Genomic DNA, 24,150 nt, shown 5'->3' with positions numbered 1-24,150 from the left:
ATGGCGATGAAGACTAACGAGAACCACACTCCTTCCCGACCCGAGAGATCGTATATATTTTCGCTAACAGCGGCACACGGGCGTCCGCTACGAGATCACGCGGCCAACTGACTGACGAACAATGTGTTGCATCGGCGGTAGGCGCTATATACCCTCGCTATATAGCAAAATATAGCTAATCTATTTCTCGCGTCGGTAATGAAGAAATTACTTGAACCATACACTTATAAGGCTGTATAATTTTTATTATTTATTTCTAGCTTCTAATATTATACGATTTAAAACATAACTAAATAAGTCATTCATTAAACAAACAACGAATTTTCTATTTGTAGTATCTTAAGGTTAAAATGTAGGTCAAAGTTATATCTTCACGCGTTACATGTAGAGATGAATGAAAAAATTGGGTGTTAATTGTACATATAAAGAAAATACATACCTTTTTAGAATTGTTCATTGGAGAGACATATACTTTAGGCCCTATGTTACAACCTTGCATTAACAGATATTTGAAAACGCCACCACATTTTTGGTAAATTTCCGAAAACACCGATTTGCACGAAATGCGAGAACGACCCTATAGTTTCCTTGTTTTTACCTTAAACTCCGACGTATCAGCCGAGTTGCACCTGCTGTGGTCACGGAAAGGCATATTATATAGTATAGTACGTATATTATAGTCTGTTAATCCATTTCCGTCAGTAGAAAAAAGCCGAAAATTTAAAAAAAATGTTGGTTGTTTTTTTTTAATTCACTCAATATACGAATATTTCTCTCTCTGCACTGCACCAATTGTAGGTATCTCTGTTTGGCCCTATGGTTGACTAGTAGAGAATGCCATTTCGCATTAATTGGACATTGTTGGAATTTGTACATTGTTGTATATATTTTGTGCAATAAAGTTTCAATAAATAAAATTATAGGTATTGTGCTTAATGAAGTAGGTTAGTATATAAATTAAAAAATAACAAGCATCAATGGTTGCACTCCGGGAGTGCCGATAGAAGTGAAAACTCACCTCACTATGTTACCGACGCCCGGTAACACGATATATACGTTTAGCGGAGGTATTCTATTTATTTATTATATATTATTATCATTCTCAAATAAGATCACACTTTTTCATTGACATGTTTACTTACAACGTCAAATTATGTGAACATAGGTAAAGAGTCTTGAAAAGGAGTCCGCAACATAAATGTCAAATAACATTGAGTTTTTCTTTATTGATTTAAATGCCATTTAAATTATGAGTAGCCACCTTACGGGGCTTACGGTCACGTGATCGCCTTACGCTGTCTCGAGTTTATCATTTTTTTCCCACCTCAAAAAGTGCCCAGCGCCGTTAAAGAAGTTTTCACTTCATTAATTATTTTTTCCACTTTTAAATTTTAATAGCATCGTATCGTTCCCAGACGTTATATTGCTTGTTAAAAATAGGCTTATTATTAACCGGGCAACTAAAATATTAAACAGGAACTTTCATTGGGCAAATAATAATATAATTTGGCTGTGCATTAGGAAACTGATAAGGTGCATAGATAAATAATATAATGTTATAATGTTAAAATGCATCCCTGATCTCATTGTTATACTCGTTCAAGCAAATCGTGTCAGTAGAAAAAGGCGGCAGATTTGAAAAATCGCGGGTTAGCAACACTACGTTTGAATTATTCTAAAATCGCGTGTCATTTATATCTTATCTGTGGAACTGGTTTGTTTACATTTCATCGATGTTCGTTGTACATTGCTGCTTTTTGTTCGTTTCCTAGGGATACCATACTTTAGTTTGCTTTACATTGCTACTGACATATCCGGCTTGACAGACTATATAAGTTTGTTTTGTTGTAAGTATAAATATTTTAATATAATTATGTAATATACCACATAAGTGCTTTGGTGTTATACTGTTAATTTATGTGTAAAGTTTAATAAATAAAATAAAAAAAATAAAAAATAAAAACCACTTACCTATTCACTCATGCTTTCTTAAGATATACTAACAATTAAGTTGAATTACCACTATCAAACACAAAAACAAAACGTAGTAAATTTCAGTTAAATAGGTAATATATGGAAACAACGACCATCAATTGATTGACGCTTCAATCGTTAAAAATTTTTTGTAAAAAAAAAAACGTAAGATACGGTCCGAATTGCTAATACTTACTATTTGTAAACTATAGTAGAGATTCTTAAAACTATAATTATTTATTTTACGTGATATTCTGTGTATTTTTTGAGTTCATTATTTTAATCGTACAATAAACAACGTAAAATATATAATAGTGTTTTTATCAGTTTTTATGAAATCTTAAATTTTATGTTCATTAATTCATTATTAAGAATCCATACTCGTATGTATTTTGGAACGATGCGTTCTGACGTTTTTCGGGGGTCTATTATAAACCGTAAATGTACCGTTGAATGTAGTTTGAACTATTTTTGTCTCTTTCTTTTTGCTAAAGACGTGAAAGTGACAGAGATAATAGAATCCAAGTATTTCGAACTTGTATTAGACCCCGCATGTTGAAATGACATTTGAATATTAAGGTCACTTGAATGTCATTTTGTCTCACTCAGTGAGCAAAATGCGATTTTGCTCACTGTTTTTAAGTAGCAAAGTACCCTTGTTCGAGCGGCTGAGGTGAAAAAATATAAATTAGGTATCTATATGTATGAGCCATTGTCTTCTGAATAAGTAAATTATTTTTTGCGATTGAATAGTTGCACATAAAAACAAGATTTACATAAATTATTAAATTTGTTCATGTATTTTTATTATTAATGTTAAATTTCAACGTCAATCTGTAGTCATATTTTTGACAGAAATGATTAAGTTGTTTATTTATGTAATGTTTATTATGGAAAATATTTACGATTCGACATCAATTAACATTTTACGCTCATAAAAACATTTTTTTTAAACAACTTGTGGCAACAAGGGCACTTTTTACTCGACTAATACACAGTACATAGTAGCTATTGTTTCTATTTTAGGAGACTATTTTAGTTTAATGAATGGTATCTTTTTTTTGTCAGAGGTGGAGATAATTCTCATTGGAAACTGCCGGCCCGGTATCCGGTAGCATGCTCGACTCGGCTGGCCACTTGCACCAGCCCACTAACCCGGGGTTAAACCGCTAACCCAGTGTCAAATTGTACTGGTCATCATGGTAATTCCAGGTTTAACTGAGCCCAGCCCTATTAGCACGGTAGCATTTTTATCGTTTATCACCATGTCTGTCACGTTCTAACAAGTATGTAATTTGCGAAAGTGACGGGCATAGTGATAGTCGATAAAAATGGAACCGTGCTGAGCCCGCAGGTTAGTGAAATCGTGCAAGTGGCCCTAAGTCTGGCAACTCTTTAGTTATATTGACCTTCGTTTTCTTGCGTCTCTTATTGCATTTCATAATTAATCATGTCATGTTTTTTTTCAGCGGACTGGACAGTGTGACGTCAGCACAGTGTATAGAAATGCTAAAGAACTTGGCGCGTTCAGGCCGAACCGTCGTATGCACCATCCACCAGCCTACTGCCTCTATATACTCGCTATTTGATCAGGTAATTATCACTTTCCGAGCGTTATCTTGCCTTAAGTTAAAGTTAACAGGCCTATGCTTAGCAGTGGGCGACTGAAGGCTGAAGGCAATGATGATGGATGATGATGATGAGTGTCAGTTGCACCAAACCGTTCACTCAATTTTATTATATGGCACATAATTAATAATAGTACTACAGAAGATTCATCTAACAAAACGCATCTATTACGACAGATATGACCGCTAAATGGTGGAGCAGGCGTCCGTTCCGTAGCGGTGCGCGAGTGCGCGGCAACTACTCGTACTATGGCTAGACACTAAAATTGGTATGGGCCACATACTTGTAGCGACGCGACGAAATTGCGGAGTGAGCCACGCCTGTGTATGGGAAGTTTCATAGATTTCATAATTATGTATTTGCAGGTATATATCTTGGCGGACGGTATGTGCGTATACCACGGCGCGAGCGAAAACACCGTGCCGTACCTCGCCAGCGTTGGTCTCCAGTGCCCGAAATACCACAACCCCGCCGACTACAGTGAGTACAAACAGCAACATCTTAAAGCTGTAACAGACGGGCGTACCGGACCGCGACCTTAGTCCGGTCAAAATATCTCTATTTCGCTCTCACTTATAGCTGCGCCCTTAACGGACGTACGGTGGACAGCTTTACACATGATCTAACAGGCGTCGAACCGGATCAAGGTCTCAGTCCGGTACGCCCGTCTGTTATAGCTTTTAATTGAGCATCGCTGGACTGTGTCTATTTGCAATATTATTAAACGGACTCCTAGCCGTAGGCAGGGTCACTATCAACCATAGTGACTTTGCCTATGAAGAAGAAAAGAAGAAGGGCATTTATTTGTGTCTTATGGACGTTATGATTTTCGTATCTAAGTATGGATTTATGTAGATAAATACACACTTAGATATGGATTTATGTAGATAAATACATACTTAGATATGGATTTATGTAGATAAATACATACTTAGATATCATCCTCCGCGCGCCTCCAGCGCCCGAGGACTATTTTATCTGTGTCCACACATTCGCACTCACTATTTGCCTCGCCATTCGTACGACTATGTCCCACCGGTTTAGACTTTCGCTACGCTTAGTCAAAAAGGAGTTACCTAACACACACACTTATACATAAACTGTTCAATTCCAGTGCTAGAAATAGCGAACGGCGAATACGGCAGCTTCAACGAGCTATTAGCAGTGGAATGCAACAAGATGGACTGGACACGAGCGCTAACGCCGACGCCGAGCAAAGCCGACCAGCTGTGCAAGACCGCCATCTCTGCTGCGGTCAAACCCCCGCCCGAGTGGTACAGATTGGGCGTACTGTTTCGGCGGTGTTTCATACAACAATATAGAGACTGGGTGAGTTTTAGCACCAACGCCGGCGCCGAGCAAATATCCTATTGCTGGACGTGCTTGCCCATAAGATTACAGCTTGCTATCACCTCTATTGACAATAATTTAAGTTTAAAATATGACATAATGTGATACTTACTAGCGAGTGCTACTTTGTAGTCACTCTAACTTCTACCTTACAGTCATCTGCAATAATATCCGCGCAAAAATATCTGACACACTCTTATGTTCCTCAAAATAAGATAGTGACAGATATTTTTGCACGCTTTGTTGTGTAGCACGTAAATGCAGGTGACTGTTCAAAACTGTATAAGGATGACTCATGCTAGAACGGGTCGGGTCTGGAACGAACCCTTCGATATTTCATTTTGCGATAGAAAAAATCGATTACGTCATAGAAAACGAAGAGTAGGAAGCCTTGGCCCGGACCGTTCTAGCGTGAGTCATCCTTAAAGTGCAAAGTATTAACCGGATAACCTTAGAATACCCATAATGCGCCTGTTTAGGTACTTTATTCAACATTGCTGAGATATGACTGCAAATTTGTACTTACAGACGGTGACCCACCTAAAAGTATTGTTACACATCATGGTAGGCGTGTTACTGGGATTTCTCTTCGATGGGTCAGGGAACGACGGCGCCAAGACCTTCTCGAACCTTGGCTACCTGATGATATCCCTCGTCTACCTGATGTACACGTCGCTTATGCCCGGGATATTGAAGTGTAAGTCTGTGTTTCATGTAAACACAAACACCTGAAACCTGAAAGTGCTGTGACTGTGACACATCGTTGTCGGCGTGCTGCTGGCTGCTCTTCGACGGTTCGGGGAACGACGGCGCCAAGACCCTTGGCTACCTGATGATATCCATCGTCTACCTGATGTGACTTGCACATCAGGTAGACGATGGATATCGGGCTTATGCCCGGGATATTGAAGTGTAAGTTAAATACTGATGAAGTGCATAAGTTTTAAGAGATTAGGTACCTACTCAGATCGGTGCTAATTTAACAATTGTGGCTTTCCAGAGAAGAGGGTCCTTATGAAATGGAGCATTAAGATATTTCTTGTAACAAATAGTAATAAAAATGTTTTTCCCAGTTCCCGCCGAGCTGTCGATCATAAAGAAAGAAACGTTCAACAATTGGTACCAGCTGAAGACTTATTACGTGGCGCTGCTGTTTACTGGCGTCCCAATTCAGGTGATTGAATTGTAAATAAAGTATGGAAATTGCGTGGAGTATGCAAGTGACTTGCGCAGGTTGAGGAACTTACGCTAGTTACTTGCATCGTGTATGTACCAGTACCTACAGATGTGCAAGTTGCGGAATCTTTCCAAAAACTTGCAAAAATTCTCGGAAATTTCAGAAAAATATACAGGAAACCAAGGAAAATTTCATTTTGGATATGGAAAATTTTGATTGCTATACAAAATATGGGAAGTTTGAGTTAATTTTACGGTTTCACTCACTATTTTTATTCACTCGCGTGACATGTTTCGGAAAGCCTAATAGGCGCTAAAATCCACCAGCCATACGGTGCTGAGCTGTATATAGAAATATGAACTTAAAAAATAATATGCTTTGTTCCCTAAGTCGTCTTAATACTTGTTTCAGATCTGGTACTCGTTCGTATACTCGGCGCCATCGTACTTCTTAACGGAGCAACCGCAGGATCTGTCGCGGTTCGCCATGTTCGTGATGGTGCTGTCCCTCACCACGCTACTAGCAGACGCGCTTGGCAATCTGATTGGGACCTTCCTCAACCCGATCGTGAGTAACTATTATTAACAAGTAAATGCCAGTTTCGAAAATCTCGGTCAAACCCTCCTACACATGCACTTACGACTCAAATAGCGAGAGACTAAAGGATGACTCGCGTTATGGCTCCTCTACACGATGGGCCAACGCCGGCCACTCCAAGGGACGCATTTATGCGTTAGAGGGAGCAAGAGATATTGCTATCTCATTCTACCGCATGGCTGCGTCCCTTGGAGTGGCCGGCGTTGGCCCATCGTGTAGAGGAACCATTAGACCGGGCCGACCTTACTTTTCTATGACAGATGACAGGTATCACGTGATGCTTTCCATAGAAAACGAAGCGCTGGAAGCTCCGGCCCGGACACGGCCCGGTCTAACGTGAGTCATCCTTATTAACGTTAGTCATAATGCAATATGCCATAAGCATACCCCGGAGGTGCGGAAATGATTTAGAAAATATGATTTCGTGTATTTATAACTTTGTTTGTTGTAAAATAGTTACCAAACTATGAATTAGAAATAAGTAGTAAGAAGCTCCAGGTGTGCATAGAAATGTTAACATCGTTTATCTGTTTTATAGTTTTTATCTATTTTATTGGTTAGTTGTTTTTGACAACGCATTCACTGCCAGCAACCCGCCAGGCGGGTGCACTATCCGTAGTCGCTTTTCGCTACATGAGTACATACGGTTTTTCCCATGTTATCGGCTACGCTCGTAGCGTGTAGCAAGCGCTGGCACTGAATGTATTAAAGATATTGAATTGAATTGAATAGTGTAAAACATTACCGTTATTAAAAATGAACTGTCATAGGGATCATCATTCGACGCGAGATATTTAATTTAATAATGCAATTTTGCTAACACAATGGCAGCATAGTTAAAAAAACCTGTGTTTAAAAAATTCAGAACGGCACCTTCTGCGGCGCCATCTACTCGTGCACGATGCTGGTGCTGGCCGGCTACCTGGTGCTGCTGTCGCACATGTCCTGGTTCATGCGGCTCCTGTCCAACACGTCCTTCATGCGCTTCGCCTTCGAGGCCATCGTCTTGTGTATCTACTCGTTCAACCGCCAGTCGCTGCCCTGCCCTGAATATCAAGACTACTGCCATATGAAGTAAGTTTTCTAGGAATTTAATTTAGTCTACCTGCTTTTTCCTAAATTTGGAAGGTTTTTTTGTGATGCTGGCCATAGTTTCAGTCAATTAAACTTATATATGGTCCTTTTCTCAAAAATGGACGGCAAAGTCGACGTTGCCGGTTAAAAATAGGTCGCGAAGTGCGTAGTTTATGGTCATTCAAAAAATTAAAAAGTTAGAAACATTGCAGTCTCTATTTCGGGACTGCAATGTTGCATACAAATTCCATTATTTAACGAGTTCCAAATTTTTTAAAAATTTAAATGGCCATATCAAATGAAGGCATAGGTCCATTAAACAGCCAAACAGATTATCAGCACTTATTATTATAATGTTGGTACCGCGACTATTTAAGTGTCTCAAATACGTTGGCATATTTTCAGCAGAAAAATACACTTCTTTTTTCTTAAGGCGGCAAGCAAATCTTTTTAATGGTTTTACTTTTTTCTGTGAAAATTAGAACGTTGCTTCTATTGTATTTGTATTTCTTGCACCATTTTTGAGAAAAGCACTATATATGACTCGGCTGGAAGGCTACTTGCTGGCTTCGGATTCAATTAAACGGACTCCCAAGGTCGTCCGTTTAAAACGAATCCTCAGCCTGCAAGTAGCTACTTCCGAACCTCGACAATAATGTACTATTTAAAAGTAGGCCCTGTACTTCAATATTCCTCCCATACCTATTATATATCTGTCTAACTACAGTTTATGGTTGTCAAATTTAATTAATAACCATATACTTACATACATTTTATGCTATTAGTACATCAGCTTAAAAAGCATTGCTCCATAAGAACCCTGACTTATTTTTCGGAAGACATCCCACCTGTCTTGCATTATATCTGCGCCTAACACTATCCCCTTGTCATCCACAGACACCCAAAGAAAGTGATCGAGCTGTTCAGCTACAAGCCAGACAACTTCTGGCTGGACGTCGTCTTGCTGTTCCTGACTATTGTGTTCTTTAGAGTGGTGGCTTATCTCAGTCTACGCCGGAGCCTCAAAAGAGCCTGTTAATACTAGTTATACTTAGCTAAATTTAAGCTTAAGAGCTGGCGCGAGATTTGTACTGTACTGACAACATTTTCGTAGAAATTGGCTAAATAATAAAGATAATGGTTTTCCTTTTTTTCATGAATTAAGGTAAACGTACTAGTGCTCAACATGCTAATGCCCAATAGATGACACCCTGCTGTCACCTCTATTGACAATGACTTAAGTTTCAAAATTACATGTACTGGGACCGCGTCGAGCACCAGTACGTTTACCTTACATGTTTAAGTGTCTTTACATTATATTATCAGCCTCTATTTCATTTATCACGATTCCTAAATATAGCCATGGATAAAACGGCCAAACACATTACAGGTTTTTGTCAAAGTCCGATTTTCTCGTTCGAATTTTATGAGTTCATGACAAATCTAAGTCAAGTTAATATTTTGTATTACTTTGACTAGTAACTGCAAAGCGAAATAAATATAGGTATAGTATGAATTATCTGAGATGATTTTTTCGGGCTCGGGCCCTAGTCTATTAAACAAAAGGTATTGTTTCCTTTATGCAGTGCTTACACCTGTTTACTGCTAATAGACCCTACTTAAGTAACGGGAACAAACCCGTTTAAAAAGCAAATTTATCATTCTATTTATATGGTTCAAATTCATGAAACAACCCATTTGGAGATAACACGTTTTGTTATCTCCAAAGAAAATACCACCCTGATTGTTCTCAGAATGAGCTGTCACAGAAATTTGAACCTTAATACTATCACGATAGTTGCTTTTTAAACGACATGGTTACTTTGGAACGTGCTGAAGACCGCTCTTAAAAGAAACAAAGGCTTTTGTTTAACAGATTAGTGCTCGAGCCCGAAAAAATCATCTGAGATAATTCATACTATAGGTACTTAATTAAGAACGGCAATGTACAAAATGCCAATAACAACGATCCTAATTAAATAGATAGTTCTCAAAGTGTATGTAACTAAGGTTTGAAGACTTTAATAAGTACTTATTTATAATGCAATTAGCCTCTGCCTGCGAATCTGCCCGAGTTAAGGATGACTCACGCTAGAACGCCTCGGATACGGGCCGGGGCAACGGACACTTGACAGGTGACCAGTGATCACGCGATGCTTTCTATCGGAAGCGAACTGTCGGATGCCTCAGCCCGGACCCGGGCCGTTTTAACGTGAGTCATCCTTAAAAGACGTAAAAAACTTTTCTGTTAGTCAATTATTGGATTAAGTATAAACACGAATCTGTGCAGGCATTTAACAAAAAATGTAATAGGTAAGTAGGTAACAAAAACAAACATATTATTATTTATTTTAGGACGACTTCTGGATATAAAATTGAAATGCATAATATGTCTTATAGAAATTCGTGTCGTGCGTAATTCCACGTCATCCTAATTACGCACCTGTTGAAATGTTTAATCCGGATTATGATTATGAAATACTTAAACACTTAGGTATGTACTCGTAAGATAAGGCGCAGGTGTTTGAGGTGTATATTTTTAACCCACTAGTACGTCTATATTGGGTCGCATAATAATCGATTGTCCTAATGTAATGTTACACATAAAACTCATTTCGCATAATTGTTACTGTGCTGAAACTATTAACATTTCTGAAAAATTATAAAACAAACCTAACCTAACCTACCCTATTCTACACAACCTATGCAAAATACTTTCTGTTTCAGCTGGTGAAAAATTATGCGAAAAGAGGACATTAGGACAATCAATTATTATGCGATGAGTTAGGATCCCCCCACTAGTGCATGCCATAAAAAATGTTTAAATTTGAACTTTAACAGATGTCAATAGAGTTCAATATTATAACGTATGAACTAGAGTTACTAGAGGGTTAATTAAAAGTGGGTATACTTTACTTTACTTTTTTGAACTTTATTAGGCTTTGAGGATATAAAGTGAGAGACACACGAAACCGCCGTAAAATCGCAGTTACACTCTCACTTAAAACAAAACATGCTGAAAATAACATGAAAAATTTTGCATGATCATTACCTAACATAACATATACCTGTGCCCAGTACTAGTTTACATGCTAAAAAATGTTATTCAAAGGAAACAGAGCGAGTAAGAGTTATGCATGTGTGTAAAACTTCTACCTTGCTCTAATTTATTAGTACCTACCTACTTATTACAATTTTAGCAACGAAAACTACGTAAATACGTACCAACCACGTTACTTGAATGTTTATGTTATTTTAGTGTCGTTTTAAAATGAGAGCGAAAGTGCGATAGTACATAGTATACCTATGGTCGCGGCTAGGTTCATGTGATAATGTTTTCACAATCATATAATTGTTCTTTTAAAACCAACAAAGACATTTGTCTCTGATTTTTTTTAATAGATTTCGGTTTAAAAAAATCCAGGATTTATATAGCTCCACCAGACAATAGTTCTTTGCCATCACACAACAACATTTAAGGCTGACTCACGCTAGAACGGTCCGGGTCCGGCCCGATGCGCCCGACACGTCGTTTTCCATGATGGGTGATTGGTGATCACGAGATACTTTCTATAGAAAACTAAGTGTCGGACGGCTCGGCCCGGACCCAGACCGTTCTAGCGTGAGTCATCCTTTATGGTTGTTTTGGGTTGCAAGGTTATAATAAAGGTATTTAATTATTAGTCGTAAGATAGTTAAGTTTGATGGGACTGTGATCATTGTATATTTAAGACAGTAAAATTATTTCTTTTTAAATTATTAAAGAAATAAATAAATTCGAGAAATACCAAATGTTTGTTGGGTAATATTTTAGGCCCCTGTTTATTAAATAAATGTGTAAGTGTGATATAAATTGATTGGTTATTGTGTGGACCGGTCATAAATATGTGCTCAATTAACCTAATGTAATTTAAAATAATTAATTTATAACTTAATTTTTTCTTACTTCAAACTGTGTCTGACGTGTATAATGTTTTGTGTGCATTTACGAAATAAGAAGAAAATGTAGGTATATACATAGCCTACATAGGTAATGATCGTTAATATACCTGACACCCTAAAAAATCTTGTACTTACTTAATACTTTGTACTTATTATTACAGTCAGCACCAAACAGATAGTGATATCAAAAGTGGCCATAAATGCAACATATTTCCATGGGAACAGATCTGTGCAATATAGCATTTGGCCACTCACTTGTATTTGATGCTGACTGTACCGAAACGACATGCACTGGATGCTGGTATTTGCCATTTATATAAAATAATATTATGTAAAATTATGTACCTACTTAATAACTTTTTTGATCAAGAGAAGACATTGGAAATACTTAATATAAAATCGTATTTTTGTAAATAAATAAATTAATTCGACTATTTTTATAACACTTTTATTTCATTATATCACTTAAGTCTATAAAAACCTATTAAAATATAATTTTCACCTCAGCAGCTCGAACAAGGGTACTTTGATTCTTAAAAACAGTGAGCAAAATGCGATTTTGCTCACTGAGTGAGACAAAATGACATTCAAGTGACCTTTATAGTCAAATGTCATTTCAACATGCGGGGTCTAATAAAAGTTCGAAATACTTGGGTTCTATTATCTCTGTCCCTTTCACACTGTTAGCAAAAAGAAATAGACAAAAAAAAGTTAAAACAACATTCAACAGTATATTCACGGTTTATAATAGACCCCCGAAAAACTTCAGACCGCATCGTTCCAAACCACGTACGAGTATGAATTCTTAATAATTAATAAATAAAAATAAAGTTTAAGATTTGATAAAAACTGATAAAATACTATATTTTAGGTATTTTATTGTACAATTAAAATAACGAACTCAAAAAATACACAGATCATCACGCAAAATTAATTATTTTACTTTTAAGAATTTCTACCATAGTTGACAAATAGTACCGTATCCGCAATTCGGACCGTATCTTACAAAGATTTTTTTTTTAAATTGTCGATTGAAGTGTTAGTTAATGTTTGTTATTTCTATATTATTTTAATGGAATTTATTATTACGTTTTGTTTTTGTGTTCCATTGCGGTAATTAAACTTAATTGTTTGTATATCTTAAGAAAACATGAGTGCAGGTATTAAGTGATGAACAAGGATTACATTTTTCAAGTTGTCTAATAGGTATGTTCTCACTGCGCTGAGGTGAAAAATGTTGTGTACTACACGAGATCAAAGTTATTTACATCTCGTGCGCTTTTGAGTCCCTTACTACGCTCAAGATTCTAAATTAGATTCACTCGCTACGCTCGTGAATCTATTATAGAATCTTTCGCTTGCACGGGACTCAAAATAAGCACTCGAAGAAATATCAAACTTTGATCACTTGTTGTACAAATAACTATTTAATCATATTGAAATAATGCGAGTTATAAGTTAACGACAAATTGTATGCACAGTTGCAAATCTATAACTGGGCCCATCTCATAAAAGCTTTTGTCCAGTCGCCATTAGCTAAGTTCCGCCGGCCGAGGTGTTCAAAATTATCTGACAACGCACTCCACCTTGACAATAGAGGCGTGTTCAGATATTTGTGAGCACCTTGGCCGCTCCGATATGATATGCCCGATGGCGACTTTAACTAATTATTAATTAATTAACTAATTAGTAATTCAAGCAAGTCTCTTAAAAAACCAATTTAGTACCTAAGGGGGTTAAAAAACCTTATTAACTTATTCGCCAATGTCACGACACAGTCATTGTTGATAATTTTAGTTAATGTCGTTTTCGAAATAATCTAACACTAAACTAATTTAAACATACTTAAAATAAATTAATACAATCGTAAAGGAGTAAGGACATTTTACATGAGTGCTTAGTGAGCTTAAGCCAGTAGTACATTTTGTGCTATACTTGGTCAACCAGATCTTGACAGTAGAAAAAGGCGGCAAATTTGAAAAATGTAGACGCGAAGGGATACCGACCCATAGAAAATTTGAATTTCGCGCCTTTTTTTACTGACAAGATTTGGTTGACCAGCTTATATCTAAGGTACCTACTTTTATAAAAACCCCAGTCACAAGTAAACATTTTACATGAGATATTATTATTTTATCTTATAATATAAAACTATTAACTAGCTAACTAGACTAAACTATAGTTTTCGGGATATTAACGCCCTTTGATACAGTCAGCAGCAGAAGTTTCTAAGCGGGCAAGGTGTTCAAAATTACCTTGACACGGTCTTATTCACTTAACAATAAAGTCGCATCAAGATTATTTTGAACACCTGGCCCGCTTAGCAACTTCTGCTGCTGACTGTACATAGGCGGTCTTACACTATCGTCGTATCCGGTTGTGATACCAGTGTGATTACCGCCTAATCAGTATTAAAAATAACTATATTATGAAATTCATATTTATAAGCTGCATTATCTGCTTATCGGAAATTTAATTAGTAAATGTAATCACCAATATTGTCATTCATGTTGATTTTGTAATCCGCCTTGATTTTATCATAAAACCGGCCAAGTGCGAGTCGGACTCGCGCACGGAGGGTTCCGCACCATCAACAAAAAATGCAGCAAACAAGCAAAAAAAAACAAGCAAAAAAACAGTCACCCATCCAAGTACTGACCCCGCCTGACGTTGCTTAACTTCGGTCAAAAATCACGTTTGTTGTATGGGAGCCCCACTTAAATCTTTATTTTATTCTGTTTTTAGTATTTGTTGTTATAATAGCGGCAACAGAAATACATCATCTGTGAAAATTTCAACTGTCTAGCTATCACGGTTCGTGAGATACAGCCTGGTGACAGACGGACGGACGGACGGACGGACAGCGGAGTCTTAGTAATAGGGTCCCGTTTTTGCCCTTTGGATACGGAACCCTAAAAATTGATACCAATTCCCCGTTCTAATCGCTGATCGGTTTTGACGTTTCTAATTTTGCTTCCGGAAGATTCGAATCCCGAGTTTCTTGTTGCTTAGCTGGTTTTTTGGAAGGTGGAGGTGCGATTACTAGAAAAAGATAAAATTTGATTGATTAGGCTTACTTAACCTTACTCAACTTAAAATTGTATTTTAGATTTTGGAATTTTTATATTATTTCCACTCAGAATCACGAGCTCGCCCATTGGGATAGCCGCCCAATACGAGATAAAAGTGTCCCCAAAACATAATTTTTTTTGTCCGTTTTGTTATGTTCATAAAAGGTTGTTCCTATTGAAACTGTCACCAAACGGACCAAAAAAATAGGGGACATTTTTGGTACTAACGATGGATAAGTTCGTGATTCTGAGTAGAAATAATATCACAATCACAACCTAACACAAAAGTTTGAGGTACAACTTTAAATTGAAATGCCCGATTAGCATACTCGCATTTTTATCCCTTAGGGCTAAAGTTACCTGACTTTATTGGGCTAAAGTTACATGACTTTATTGGGTTAAGTTATCTGAATTTATTGGGCTACAGTTACCTGACTTTATTGGGCTAAAGTTACCTGACTTTATGGGCTAAAGTTACCCGGATTAAATTGGTAGAGGTGATACATACCCGCCATTAGCCTCCGGATAAGCGTAGAGAAGGGCGCGTCCACAAGCACGCACATAACCACTGCCACGATTACCGCGTACGCCACGTCGCTCGCGAGGTATATAAACTGCCATCATAAAAAAAATGTAGCAAAATGCATGAGTTACCTTCTATAAAAATACCCGAATCTATATTTTGTGTGCCGATATGGGTTATTCCCACTAGTTACCACCAAGTTGTTACCAGTGGTAACTACTGGGTTTTTTTTTCCCACATTTTACCACTGGTAACTACTGGGAAAAATAATTCCCAGTAGTTACCACCAAAATTTTGTTAGAGTTAAATACTAATAAAAACAGTATAAAAATAGTATAGTATAAATAAAGAGTGATTTAATATATAATTATAAGTCGATTAAAGTTTTAGTAAACTGCCTTAACCCCTCGTTTCCCAGGACCTCTCAAATCCATACAATTCCGCCTCATATTGGATCCACTGGGAACTGACAGGTTAAAAGTGACCTAACCTATTGAAACAGTACTAGTACAAAAACTATAATATATGTAAGGGAAAATTTAATAATCCATTTAGATTATTTTTCAAGTGATTGTATTAGGTAATTCAAAATCACTCTATATTTATACTGTACTACATATACTGTTTTTATTAGTATTGAATTCTTAACAAAATTTTGGTGGTAACTACTGAGAATAAAAATTTCCAGTAGTTACCACCAAACCGAGTTGGTGGTAACTACTGGGAATTATTTTTCTCAGTAGTTACCAGTGGTAAAAGGTGGGAAATAAATTCCCAGTAGTTACCACTGGTAACAACTTGGTGGTAACTAGTGGGAATAACCCGCCGATATCATTTGAAAAGTGTGAATTGTTTCTCCAGGATCTAGGTACTGATTTGTTGAGACTGTGACTAAGAACTAAATATAATTTGCGCACCATGGGGTAACTTTGAGCCCCGAAGTAAACTATGCGTAGGAACAAAGTTACCCAAAAACAGTGTGTATCTTTGGCTCCTTATTCGTTGCTTCAGATATACAATAAAATATTACGTAACGTCGATTTACCTATAAAAATATGTTAAATAAGATCTTCTTAATATCAGATCATCTATAGTGACTTTAAAAAATATTCATAATTTCCTTAATTTTCAGCAAATTTTGGAGCAATGTAGGACCATTTTCTGGTATCTATTCTACTTACAACGGTTTCGAAGTTGAAGTAAATGGGCATAATGTTGGCGCCAGCCATGACGAATTGCATGGGGTAGTGGAAAATGTACATTGCGTATGAGATTCGGGCTACAAACTTCCAAAGATTGATGGAAAGGAACCAGTTGATGGGACCTGTGGAAAAAAATCCGTGTTTTAGCAAATTTTCATACATATTTGAAATTAAAGTATGATAATTTAATGTCTAATGTAATAAGTAACAAAAACTAAGAAATAAATAATAATACAAAAGTAGGTAAGGTAAGAAATACAATAGCCCAAAATTAGAGTAAAAGTTAAAGAATTTCTACACCACTCCATTGCCATTAGAATGGCGCGTTTTGCGCTGTAGAAATGTTTAACTTTGATTCTCATTTTTGATATTTATATTGCTAAATATATTTGATCCATACAAATAGGATCGATTGACAAAATATAATCAATATTAGTAATACTGAAATAGTAGAAAATATACCTGCATATCCGTTAACGCATGCGACTATCAGCCAGCAAAGCGAGACAGCCCAAGCGGGCCGTACTAAAGCTGTGTTGAAGTTGATGGCTAATTGGCTCCATTCGGCGTGCGCGTCATAAATGCAGTACCCTGACAGAACTAAAGCCAGTGCGTGTCCTAAGCACACCAACCACTGCAAATAAGATTAGCTAGTAGTTCGTCCACAACGAAGGCCTTATTATTTTCGTATTTGCAGGTTTTTGTATCATACATTTCGTCATTATTCGATCTTTTATGGAGTTAGGTGCATCCAGCCGCAAAATTTCAAGGCTTTATGAATTCATTTACATGTTACAATTTAGGCGATATTTTGAAGAACATGACACTGAGTATAAATACGAATACGGGCATACGAAAATGGCTGATAAATCAAATATAAATGACATTAGGTACCTACACAACGTTAAGAGCATGCAATGAGATTTAAGAACTTACCCAAGGCATTACAATCTTCTTATTTCTTGAAACGTGCAACACGTATCCGCACAGCATGCCGATTATGAATACCGGTGACCGTGCAAGGGTGTTACAATAGAAGTATACAATGTATTGAGTGCTGTAAAAAATATATATTATTTGTCAATTATTATATTCTTAGTTCCTAGGAAGGGTATAGAAGTAAAAGTATCTAATTATTTTTAAAATTGTTAAAAAGTGAAAAACCATTACAATTGTGATGTCGTCATATTGTCTTGTCGAGACTTAATGTCTTTATGGTTACGTTCTTGTTCCGACCAATCCCACCTTTAAGATTCTTCGATAAAATTTCAAGTCACAAAAGTAACATCAATTAAAAATACAAGCTGATGTTAATTACTCGAAGTTTCCATTGAAGTTCATCAGGAAGCTATAGACAGTGACGAAGGTGAGAGAGCCCAGGATTGCGGCAGCGAGTCCGGTCCAGGCGGAGCGGCGGCTGCCCAGTACCCAGAACAGAAGCAGCGGCGACAGGATGTGCAGCTGCACGTCTACTGACAGGTACCACGAATGGGCCAGGCACTGGAAATTAGTGATGGGTAGGACATCAATTTAAAATGAGTTTGTATGAGTACCTCATTTTCTAAAATGAGGTGTTACAATGTCTTACTTCAAATGAGGTGAGGTACTAGCATATTTTCAGCGTCGACTATTCCATTAATTCCAACGGCGATAAAAATATTTAATGTATGTACATATTTATGTATTCATCACTTCCTTTATAAATAAATAAATAGTAACATTTAATTGGAGTGCAATTCTGGAGGTTAAGAATAGAACTTTTAGGAGAAAGATAATTTTAGAATCAAGTAAAATGAATAGAGGAGTGAAGTAAGACATTTTTGCGGTACGAAGTACTGCGACAAATTAACAAAATGAGTGGTACAAATGAGGTGCCTCACGAGTGAGCGACTCAACACTACTGGAAATACCACAAAATTATTGGTTTTCTTTCTTTGAGGTACCATTATAAAGAAAAGAAGAAGAGCTCACGCAAAGCTTCTCGATGCCTAATAGCACCGCTCCAAAAGATTCATCGGCTCATATGAGCTTCCACTTTCTTGTCGATATTTAGTTCCTTAGAAACATTTTTGTATCAAATCTCCTATTTTCGTGATACTTTTTACAAGTTTCCCTCGCTAGAGCAAGGCACTATGATACATTAGTGATAGGTATGTTATCATCATCATCAGCTGAGAGATATCTACTCATGGGCATTATCTCATGAATTTCTATGACGAGGACGCCGCCCTGCTACAAGGGCAGGGTCTGCAATGCAATGACAGATCTTCAGGTCAGCTTAATAATAAGTTGTGTCGAAAATAACATACAATGGCACGAGGGTTGACCAAATTCTGTATATGCAGTAGGGCAGACCACCAATGGTCACGGCACTTCTGCGTCTCCGACGCTACGCGGTTCCAACGCACGCCGTCAGACACCTGGTGAAACACGGACGCTTGGAGCAGCACCCCGGCTGCCAACAGCGGGAACATGCGCAGGAGTCGGTGAAGGTAGAATAGGTGCAGGTTTTTTATTAGTTGCACTAAAAGAAACAAAAAATATTCAACAAGTTCATTATTGACTATCGTAAAGAGGGTAACTTTAGCCCTAGTGTATTTGGAACATTACTCAGTTATAAAAAATCTTTAAAAAAAGCAGTATACTCGTATTTTTATTACCTAGGTATCTTTTTTTAAAGAAACTATTAGTGGTACTTAGCTATTAGTAATGTAGTGGTTATTGGGCATGGGCAATGTTACCTCCTAAGGCTAAAGTTATTGCAGTAATAATATTTTTCAACGTCAGATAAGTATGCTATTTGAAATCATCAAAGAGAAAGGCTAAAAGTGAAAAAGTGCCATTATATATATATATATGATATACATAATATACTAACTAGGCTTCATTTTATTGGCTGCTGTGTAAACTAGCAGGAGACCACTGAGCGCAAAGAACGAGTCAACGCTCAAGTTTGCAGCTAAAAGGTAAACTGCTCTTAAATTCACTGACCACTGAAACAAAAATAATTGTATTTTTTATGCGTTTAATGATGAAAATTCTGCCATGAAAATACTATTTTTCTCTGTTTGGCCTAGAGGTTCACTGATAGAGATGGCCGTGTGGCATTAAGTCCGCTTTATTATGTTACTTTTTTACTGTGCAATATATTTTAAATATATACATAAATAAAATGTAAATTACGTAAACCCTTATTTTTTTTGGTGGGTATGCACGTTAACTATTCCCATTACACTGTATATTTTTTGCAAATAAATCCTTAGATATGATTTTGATATGACTCTGCATCTACTTTGGTTTAAAATTTGACTATTCGGTGTTAATCGTATTTAATTTATGTGGACAAAGTTACCCTCCAGCCAGCCTATTATGGATAGCTTTATCCATCTTTATCCACGTGATAAAATAACTGTCACTGTTTAACACCGTGGGAAAGAAAGTGACGGACACCGTTTTATCACGCTGTCACGTAGACAAGAACGACCATCATATCCGTACTGGACTTCAGTAGCCCTGTCTGAGAAAAAATACTCCCCATAAACCCATAAACTTACCCATAAACTTCTACCCATAGACTTACTTCAAGAAAGTCAACCAAGTTGCTTATATACGTCCCAAGATGGACAAGGGCCGAGTGTCCCGTGATGACCCAGAGGATGGAGAGGGCTCGGATGCCTTCGAGGCAGTCAAGCGCTCCGGGCTTGCTGGCGAGCGTCAGCAGGCGGTCTGTGTTGCCGTATACTGAGAAGCAGCTTCGTAACTCATCAGGTTTTGTGGTGGCTAAAAACATGTTATTATCATATCAAAAACATTGTTGACATTAGTGGTTATATATTTTACATGATTGCACACAACCTATTTTCAATAAATGAAATGAAATGAAAGCATTTATTTCGGATACAAATACATACATATTATGTTAGTAATAAGTAATAACATATATTAGGTGTGTTACTAGAAAGTATAATTATAATTACAATTAACAATATGATTCACCAGCTTCACACTAATGGGAAAGCATTAAAATTAATACAAAACTGTGCCAACAAACTGTGCATTAAAATGAATACAAAACTGTACAAAAAGGTGCCTTAAATCCGGTTTACTTGAATACTAAGTAATAATATTGTCCAGCCGTAAATTTATTGTATTAAACAATTAAACCATCTAAATTCTTTGCAATTGTAATTTAAGTTCACATGAAGCCCACATAGCCTTTTATTTTCAAGTGGGCTTGCGCTAAAGTATCCTATTCTTGTAATGCTTATAGGCATAAGGTACAATTATGTATTCGTTTTACTTACCTTTTTTTATAAATATGTGGTTTAGCTCATATGCCGTGCTTGCCAAAGTCAAACATCCGATGATAGAAAATATCACACTGAAAAGTAAGAATTTTATGTAATGGGAATAAGGTTTTGTATAGATACACAAAGCTTTCTATTTGCAATTTGTTAGTACCTTAATTATTATAAGATTCTGTATGATTCAACGATTGACTGGTGGCGTTAGTCTGCCATTTGTACCATTTCGTAATTAACCTAACCAAGCATAACAGCCCTAACAACCATTAGAAAACTAGTTAGAATTTAGAAATGTGTTTTTCAATGCCTGCCGGCGGATTAGTGTTATGGCATAAATGCCATAAATAATAAAAATACACCTTACAGAGCAGTAATATCGGCTCCGGAGTACGGCTTGTCATCTGGCAAACGACAGAACTGTTCAGTGTAGTTGAACTGCACATTGTAGTTGCTGTCCAACGCGTCTAAGACATCGGCCACTTTACAGGACCGCGGTATGCAGACGGCGAGCGTTAACGATGGAGCCCCATTGATTATATCAACCACTGATGTTCTGGAATAATAATAAAAAAACCGGTAAAGTGCGAGTCGGACTCGCGTTCCAAGGGTTCCGTAATTTACCACCCAATTTTTAATATTGTATTTTTTTTATGTGGAACGTGAATGAAATATCTTTAAAAACCCGTAGGGGTCGGATCAAAAACTAAGTAATTAAGTCGGGCTCACGCTTGACTGCACATTCCTAATAGGTTTTCCTGTCATCTATAGGTAAAGAACTATATTGGGTAATTTTTTCAAAATTTTAGACTCAGTAGTTTCGGAGATAAAGGGGCGAGGGGGGGGGGGGAATGGTCGGACAGACAGACTCTCGTGTTTTTAAATCAAGGGGGCAATGTTGCCACTAGATTGGGCTAAAGTTAGGCGGGTTTACGGAAGGCTGTATCTCGGTTCTCGAGAAGTTTACTCGAGCTCATTATACGATAAATGTGAAAATAATTAAATAATAAGCTACATTTGTTGATTCACAAAAACGTAAAAATCTTTATAAAGTCATATAAAGTTTATGATTTTGTCGCCAAACAAGTCGCAGTCAAGAGAGTATACTGGTGTGCTATCGTGTGAAAAGCTACCTTAGCTTATTATTTAATTATTGTCACATTTATCGTATAATTGTATTACCCATAGCTTTATTGTTACTTAATTTTACAGCGAATTGGTGCCCCTTATCTGTAATGCTGTAAAATATTATCTCAATAAATATCTAAATGTCTAAATGATTTGTCTCTTAAGTGTCTGGCACGCTCAATGTCTGTAGATATAAATCGACCTTTAATCGTCTGCGCTTGTGTCGGATTCGGCAGTTCACCACGTATCCTTGGACAGAAGTCTGATTTGTATCTCAATCCGCCAACCTCACACTAATTTCAATATCAATTACTTACCTAGAAATGTCTTCATCACCTAAAGCAAGTTCTTCTTGCGCCTCTTTATACGCCCGCAAATTCTCTTCACTCCAGACATTTTCCACCTCAGCCCAAGTGACGTTGCCCCCAGTCAGGATAGGTATTTGCAGGCTATGAGTCTGAATGAGGCAGTATTTGCCTCGGATGCCTTCAGCTTGGGGCTGGTTTATAGCGAGGCATTGGTGGTAGTTGCCCAGACTGAAGACGTTGCCTCTGAGCATGTTTTGGGGAAATCTGAAGCTTGCGTCGTAGACTGGGAAGTAATAAATTGGAAGATGTAAGGATAGATATACAATTTTTGGTTGGGAAGACCCTCATAGCGCATATATTTTATAATAGCAAGATATAATTGCATATGTATGTAGGTGTATGGTATGCTAGTTTATGGTTATGCCTATGGGGCAATACTTGCCTGAAAAATTTGTGTTTGATGGATATTGATGGGTAACCTACGTACAAAATACATTTTTGGAATTTTTTAAATAACTACAGCTTGTTTCACTTGCTGTTGGCGTCATTATCTATAAGCTATCAAAATCGTGTACTCTTCCTTTTGTCTTAATTGTCCGTAGTTAGGTAATAGTAAATTGTTAACCAAGGAATGAAATGGTGCCTTTTACCCGATTTAAATACTCTATTTTTCATTTAGAATACGAGGAAAGTAAAATACATGTGCATTTAAAAAGGACGGTTTAGTCTAAACTTCAGTAGTAGTATTTACCTATTTCTTGAGGGTATTTTGAAATTAGGTAAAAATATCGTTATTTATGGAATGGGGAATTATGGAAATTGTATAACAAATCCATTTATTTAAAAAAAGAAAATAACGTACTTAGAAAGCACAGTGCTCTAGACTAGAAACGTATCATTTTCTGCGCACTTTTTAGAACAACAACGAGTGGGTCGTTGTGCAGAGCACACTGACAATCCAACCTCTAGACTGAGCTTAGGCCAATTCTTTCATGAAACCGATGCTGCCAAAAATACGGGGGTGCGGGGGGACGAGGTGAGCGAATCCCGTGCCGTGATTGGTCCGTTCAAAAACACGGCCCAATCACGGCGCGGGATTGACTCGAAGATGGAGTAACGCTACCGTATGTGTGGCAGAGGGGGTAGCGCGACTATGCTATGTCTAGAGGTTGGATTGTCTGTGGCAGAGCATGAGAAATGAAAAAAATACTTCTTCATTCAAATAATGTCTTCCATCAATAATGACTTCGCCAATGTCAAAAGTTTCCTCGTAGAACCAGAGCATGCCATTGTTCGGTAGTTTCTTTATTCAAAAAGTAAAGTGGTAGCTGTACTTTCAAATAGTCACTATGGAAATATGTACTTACATTCAAATGTATTCATTTCACGTAAGTGTCGTTGACACAACTCTGGATCCAAAACATTTTCGTATAACTCATAGTCGTATGCATATCGATAAACAAAGTTTTCACTCGTATTCTCCGCGGTTACACTTACAAAAAACACGAATAAAAATATTAGAAAAATCATTTTTTTAATTTCACTACATCCCCTTCTTGTTGGTTTAAATGAGTGACTACTTAACAGTTTATCTTTCGCTTAATATAAATCGACAGAATATAGTTATCATTAAAGTTAACCGATTGAATGATAATGAATTATGATTCACTTCAGGATACCCGTATTATGTTTGTATATGTTGGAATATTCCATGTTACGCAAGACACCGATGTATATCAACGTGAAGTAATGTGACAGCAAAATCTGTCGTAGGTAAATTTTATTAGATTGTTTTTGAAGTGAAAACTTCTTTAGCGGCGCTGTGCACTGTTTGAGGTGGGGAAAAAAATGTTAAACTCGAGACAGCGTAAGAC

The 24,150-nt window shown here is 37.1% G+C and overlaps 2 protein-coding genes across 2 annotated transcripts in view; one reads left to right on the top strand and one right to left on the bottom strand.

The window, feature by feature from the left end:
- LOC134651832 (ATP-binding cassette sub-family G member 1) overlaps positions 1 to 8,840 on the top strand; it is a 79,703-nt gene extending 70,863 nt beyond the window's left edge. The window contains exons 6-13 of the mRNA XM_063506986.1: positions 3,444 to 3,567; positions 3,969 to 4,083; positions 4,718 to 4,932; positions 5,482 to 5,650; positions 6,027 to 6,127; positions 6,542 to 6,697; positions 7,593 to 7,801; positions 8,699 to 8,840. Coding sequence (XP_063363056.1) covers positions 3,444 to 3,567; positions 3,969 to 4,083; positions 4,718 to 4,932; positions 5,482 to 5,650; positions 6,027 to 6,127; positions 6,542 to 6,697; positions 7,593 to 7,801; positions 8,699 to 8,840 — 1,231 coding nt within the window. The remainder of the gene's footprint in view (positions 1 to 3,443; positions 3,568 to 3,968; positions 4,084 to 4,717; positions 4,933 to 5,481; positions 5,651 to 6,026; positions 6,128 to 6,541; positions 6,698 to 7,592; positions 7,802 to 8,698) is intronic.
- Positions 8,841 to 14,681: 5,841 nt separating this feature from the next.
- Positions 14,682 to 22,527, bottom strand: LOC134651738 (O-acyltransferase like protein-like). Its single transcript, XM_063506874.1, has 12 exons — positions 22,286 to 22,527; positions 21,208 to 21,396; positions 20,844 to 20,920; positions 20,120 to 20,319; positions 19,418 to 19,532; positions 18,849 to 19,063; positions 17,858 to 18,039; positions 17,476 to 17,596; positions 17,002 to 17,173; positions 16,519 to 16,661; positions 15,323 to 15,428; positions 14,682 to 14,785 (listed from the first exon to the last, which is right to left on the bottom strand). The coding sequence occupies exons 1-12, from the start codon at positions 22,525 to 22,527 to the stop codon at positions 14,682 to 14,684; spliced, it is 1,866 nt and encodes a 621-aa protein (XP_063362944.1).
- Positions 22,528 to 24,150: the final 1,623 nt, after the last annotated feature.

This window comes from Cydia amplana, chromosome 1 (genome assembly GCF_948474715.1).
Source record: "Cydia amplana chromosome 1, ilCydAmpl1.1, whole genome shotgun sequence".
NCBI lineage: Eukaryota > Metazoa > Arthropoda > Insecta > Lepidoptera > Tortricidae > Cydia > Cydia amplana.
The sequence above is the reverse complement of the archived record's forward strand: the minus strand, read 5'-3'. Positions and strand labels throughout refer to the sequence as shown.

What these genes read in the sequence shown, in the direction of transcription:
- LOC134651738 (XM_063506874.1), bottom strand. Translation starts at nt 22,527, where the DNA reads ATGCTCAGAGGCAACGTCTTCAGTCTGGGCAACTACCACCAATGCCTC. An exon ending in AGCCAATAAAATGAAGCCTA is followed by an intron (nt 19,064 to 19,417) that starts GTTAGTATATTA and finishes TGTTTCTTTTAG; the next exon opens with TGCAACTAATAAAAAACCTG. An exon ending in AGAAGATTGTAATGCCTTGG is followed by an intron (nt 17,174 to 17,475) that starts GTAAGTTCTTAA and finishes TCTTATTTGCAG; the next exon opens with TGGTTGGTGTGCTTAGGACA.